Source organism: Nestor notabilis, unplaced genomic scaffold, assembly GCF_000696875.1.
Source record: "Nestor notabilis isolate BGI_N333 unplaced genomic scaffold, ASM69687v1 scaffold13738, whole genome shotgun sequence".
Lineage (NCBI taxonomy): Eukaryota > Metazoa > Chordata > Aves > Psittaciformes > Psittacidae > Nestor > Nestor notabilis.
In genome coordinates, this window is record NW_009939694.1 from 3556 (window position 1) to 8426 (window position 4871).

At 42.8% G+C, this 4871-nt stretch overlaps 1 protein-coding gene across 1 annotated transcript in view; it reads right to left on the bottom strand.

Moving 5' to 3' along the window:
• Positions 1-2735: 2735 nt before the first annotated feature.
• The window catches only part of CGA (glycoprotein hormones, alpha polypeptide), a 3156-nt gene continuing 1020 nt past the window's right edge, over positions 2736-4871 (bottom strand). The window contains exons 2-3 of the mRNA XM_010019991.1: positions 4635-4819; positions 2736-3150 (exon numbers count right to left, since the gene is read on the bottom strand). Coding sequence (XP_010018293.1) covers positions 3073-3150; positions 4635-4819 — 263 coding nt within the window. The 3' untranslated portion in view covers positions 2736-3072. The remainder of the gene's footprint in view (positions 3151-4634; positions 4820-4871) is intronic.

Sequence of the window (4871 nt, forward strand, 5' to 3'; positions counted from 1 at the left end):
CACGCCCTTGTAAAAAGTCCCTCTCCAGATTTCTTGTAGGCGCCCTTTAGGTACTGGAAATTGCTCTAAGGTCTCCCCGGAGCCTTCCCTTCCCCTGGCTGAACAAGCCCAATTCTCTCAGCCTGTCATCATAGGAGGGGTGTTCCAATTTTCTGATCACCTTCGTGGTCCTCCTCTGGACTCACTCCAACAGGTCTATGTCCTTATGTTCTCATTTCTATGGTTTTACAATGCATAAAATGGAAGTTGTTTCAGAAGATGTAAACAGAAGTTTATCATGTCACCAACCTGCTATTGTGGGCAGCACAGGCATAGATAGACAAGCAAGTACTTGATACTGCCAGAGGAGCTCACTCGAGTAAGAGGTAATCCAGGAAGTTTGGCAAGATGAAAAGGCACATCTTCCCTGCAAGCAAATTCTAGAGAATGTTTCCCTGCTCTCCCTTTCAGTCCTGTCAGTTATGAGAAAATGCAATACCATTCCCAAAGGTAATAATCTTGCAGCTTCAAATCATTCCTTTCTCATTGCCCAGAAATTCCAGGCAGGATCTGGCTCTCCTACAAAAGTACTTGCATCAGTCATGTTTAATAAAACTGTACAACTTGGAATTGGAAGTCAGCTACAGAGGCTGCTTGACATGTGCTCCTGTAATGTCTTGACTGATGTTATGAAATGAGAAATGAGAAACTTCTCTCTGTGAAAAATTATGCTGTTGATGTTATTAAACTCATCCTAAAGATCACACTGCTGAACTACCTTCCCTTTGACCAAAAGTAATGTTGAAGCAAATGAGACATAAATAAAACATTATGGAAAAACTTTGCAGAAGATTGACATTTTCCCAAATAGTAAGAATAGTGAAACAACACGACCAGTCGTCCTTGCCCGGTCTGGAGTAACCACTGGAGGATTTTTCCAGAAGCAAGTCAGGCAAAACATCTCCCAGGAGCGGCATGGTGCCTGGTGCAGTTAGGACATGGGACTGGACCAGATCAGTGGTTCCCAGGAGGGAAAAGTCTGAATCAGGGGATTAAGGAACAGAGATGAGGCCAATAAATTTTACTGGAGTTATGCTGAATAATGCTTCTCTAAAACCTCATCTCCCCTACCTATGAGAAGTCTTTTTTTCTCCTCAAAGTCCCATGATTAGAAAATTACATGGAATTTGCATTCCAATAGACGGAAGGGTGGATGAATAGTGGATTTAAACTACCATTAGATCCCACGCCACAGATCTTGGGCTGCTCAAGTGCTCCATCAAAGCTTAGCCTTGGAGGCCTGTCTAAACTACTTCAGTCATCTGGCACAGGTGCAGACACTTGCCATGGCCATGCCCCAGGACACACCAGCCACCCTCACAACCTCACCCCAGGCAACCTTCCCTGTCCCTAAGACTAGAAACTCTTACTGCTACTCTCACAGCATCTGCTGCAGGGAAATCCCCCACAAATATATTTGAGGCTTTTTGAGGCAGCACATTTAAAATATTTGCAGCCAACGACCATAGCAAGGCTGATGTTCTCACCCCAGAAATGAGGATGAAAAGCAGGTGAATTCATTCATGTCATGTCCTGGGTTCAGCTACAGCAGTCATTTTTTCTCCTTCTTAGTACCTGGTGCAGTGCTGTGTTTTTGACTTTCAGTCTGGGAACAACGCTGATAACACCGATGTTTGTAGCTGTTGCTCAGTAATGTTTATTCCAACCAAGGACTTTCTCAGTCTCATGCTCTGCCAGTGAGGAGGGGCACAGGAAGCCAGGAGGAAGCAAAGGCAGGACACCTGACCCAAACTGGCCAAAGGGGTATTCCATACCACAGCACGTCATGCCCAGTATAGAAACTGGGGGGAGTTACCCGGAAGGCCCAGATCGCTGCTCGGGTCGGGCTGGGTATCGGTCGGCGGGTGGTGAGCGGTTGTGTCCTCTCCCCTTGTTATTTCTCTTATCATTATTATTATTGGTGGTATCAGTAGTGGTTTGCATTATACCTTAGTTACTGGAGTGCTGTTATCTCAACCCCTGGGAGTTACATTCCTCCATTTCTTCTCCCCATCCCTCTGGGAGTGGGGGAAGGAAGAAGGAGGGGAGTGAGCGAGCGGCTGCGTGGTTCCAAGTTACCAGCTGGGCTTGAACCACGACACTTCAGTTCCCATGGGTGACCTCCAGACCTGCAAGCAGTTCCTCCAGAGACCCTGATCTAACCCACTAAAACTGAACAAGAACTAGCTCTAAAATCTCAGTTTATGATATTAAGGTCATGTATTCTGTGATCCTTTTCTCTCCTAACATATTCCCTACATTTTCCATTTGCACACTGCATTTGGGAATTACTGAAGCCCCGTACCATGCTCCTCAGGCATACGTTAAACACCTGATACTGTTGCACCTCTCCTCTGTTGCACCATTGTTACATGAAACTGTACAATTCTTTATAAAGTCTGATTCTACATCCATTTACCTATCTATATGGCAGGAGATTAAGTTCAAAGGAAAACAAAAGATAGCACAGAAAGACAGAGCACAGTGCATAGATGACACACTGTTACACCTTCTGCCCATGAGGTAATGAAAAACTGGAAGATAAACAGGAGAGACAAATTATCTTGAAAAAAGACCACAAAAATATGATCACTAAATGAGTAAGAAGCAAATATTGCTGCTTCTTCCGTCCACTTCCCCATCCCTCTCTTTGTCCTTCCTTCCCCCTCCCATTAAAAAAAAGAATAAAATAGAAATTAACTGCAGCAGTATCTTTTTTTTTCTTTTGCTTTAAACTATTAAAACACCATTTTTCCTCAAGAAACATTGATGATTTAACTGACAGTTTATTTTAAAAATAGATCAAGCGTTCGGTTGTCATGCAAGTGCTGTATTTTATCCTGAATGGAAATAATTGAACTCACTAAAATGCATGAAGAAGCAAAGAGGAAATAAAACAGCCATCCATCTTACTCAAAAGTCTACCCGGTGTCTTGACCAGAAAACATAACATTTTACACAGTGGTGCTATAAAAGCTCAAAAACAAATCTTCCATTCACTGTTGTCCTTGATCATTAACAAAGGGACAGGCTTTAGGATTTATGATAGTAGCAGGTACTGCAGTGACAATCGGTATGGTTCTCTATCTTCACATTGTCCTTAAGGGTGATCTTTAAGAAAGAAAACACACACATATAACAAATAATTAGCATTAGCAACGCAGTAAAAACAGTATTCTCAAGTAAAAGGTGTCTGAAGCTTTTTTCTTATCTATGAGCTACACAGGATCTTTGGGGTACATTTACTAGAACGGCCTCTGAACACCAACCTGTGAAGCTGCACCACCAGTGGCTTACGGAGCCGTAAAGAGGTTTGCAGTAGTGACATGCATAGTGACATAGATTGCTGTCCTTAATTTGGCACTTCTTAAAGTGTCTAATTTTCAAAAAGTGTCAAGTAATCAATCTATAAAAAATCAGGAAGTGTCCTTAAAATATTCCACAGGGGGATTATAGAAATGGAGGCCACAAACACTGAGTCATCTTTATTTTTAATATCGACTAAATTTTAGTTGCTGCCTCAGGGCAAGTTTAATGCTTGTGGTCTAGATGAAGATCTATGCTCTACTCAGATGAAGAGCCAGGATGAGTTCAGCTGTTGTTGTCTATAGGTAAGTCAGGTGCCTGGGCTCTCCTCACAGCCAGTGGAAACCCAATGCTCCATTCAGCTGCGCACACAGAGCTACCAATTGCCACTTGAGATTTCAGAGGGGATCTGAACAAGCCTCCAGTTGCTACTCTAGAAGGTCTTTCATGCGTCCTGTGTCTGCCAGCCATACACAGATGTCTTCAGTACTTCAGGGCATCTCAAATGGCCCCAAATCTGTGAGTGGGTAACTGAACTGAGCCTCTAGTTGACATGCTTAATGAGCCTGGTACGTGCAGATCACCACAAGACAGACACCTTAGCTTGTTTCAACTAGCTCACCATTTACTACATCAAATTTAAGGTTTCTTCACCTGCAGGTGAATCACTTCCAAAATAATCAGCTTTAGCAGAATCTCTCTTTAAAAGAACATTCCAGACGAGAGTGTTAAATGCTCAGAGTAGTTTGACATGTTTACAGTTCCCTCTTCGTTATGCTATTAAAACACAATCGCAATTAATCTAACAAGCACAGATGGTTTTGGTCCCTCATTCCCATATACGTAATTGATAGTATTGACCGGCCACCTTCCCAGATAACTCATGCCTATGCAGGAAAGAAGCTAGGAAAATTACTTACTAAAATCAAATGCACATTGCATAGCATTTAAGGGGAGGCTGCACAACCAGAAGAGTCAAAAATGAGGGGACAAGTCCATCACCAGAACTGCAGGTGTCATGAGTCAAAGCAATTTCACCGAAGTCAGTGGCACCACACCAATTTCCACATCCCAACTGAATACTGCTTGACAATACTCAGTACTGGTTGACACTTTAATTTCCTCTTTAGAAAAAAAGAACCAAAGCGTGAAGGATATAAATGCCACGGATGCTTCCCTCAAATAGTTCTCCAATGTTCTCCATTAAAAACATATTCTTTTCTATTCACTGTTTCAACTACAGATCGCATCCTAAGAGAATCTTCAACAGGTCTCATTCGTACACTCACCTTAGTAAAAGCCTTTGCTACGCAGCACGTTGCTTCTGATGTAATGTTCTTAGGAACAAGCATGGTCTTCTTGGACCTCATTGGAGTAGGATAGGCCCGGGAGAAACAACACCCAGTGCACTGGTAAATGGGCGCTCCTGGCTTGGAAAAGAATCTGTTCTCTCCTAGCTTGCATTCTGGACAACCTGCCATAAAAACATAAGGAAGAGACTTTTACTTGGTCTCCAGATGTATGTT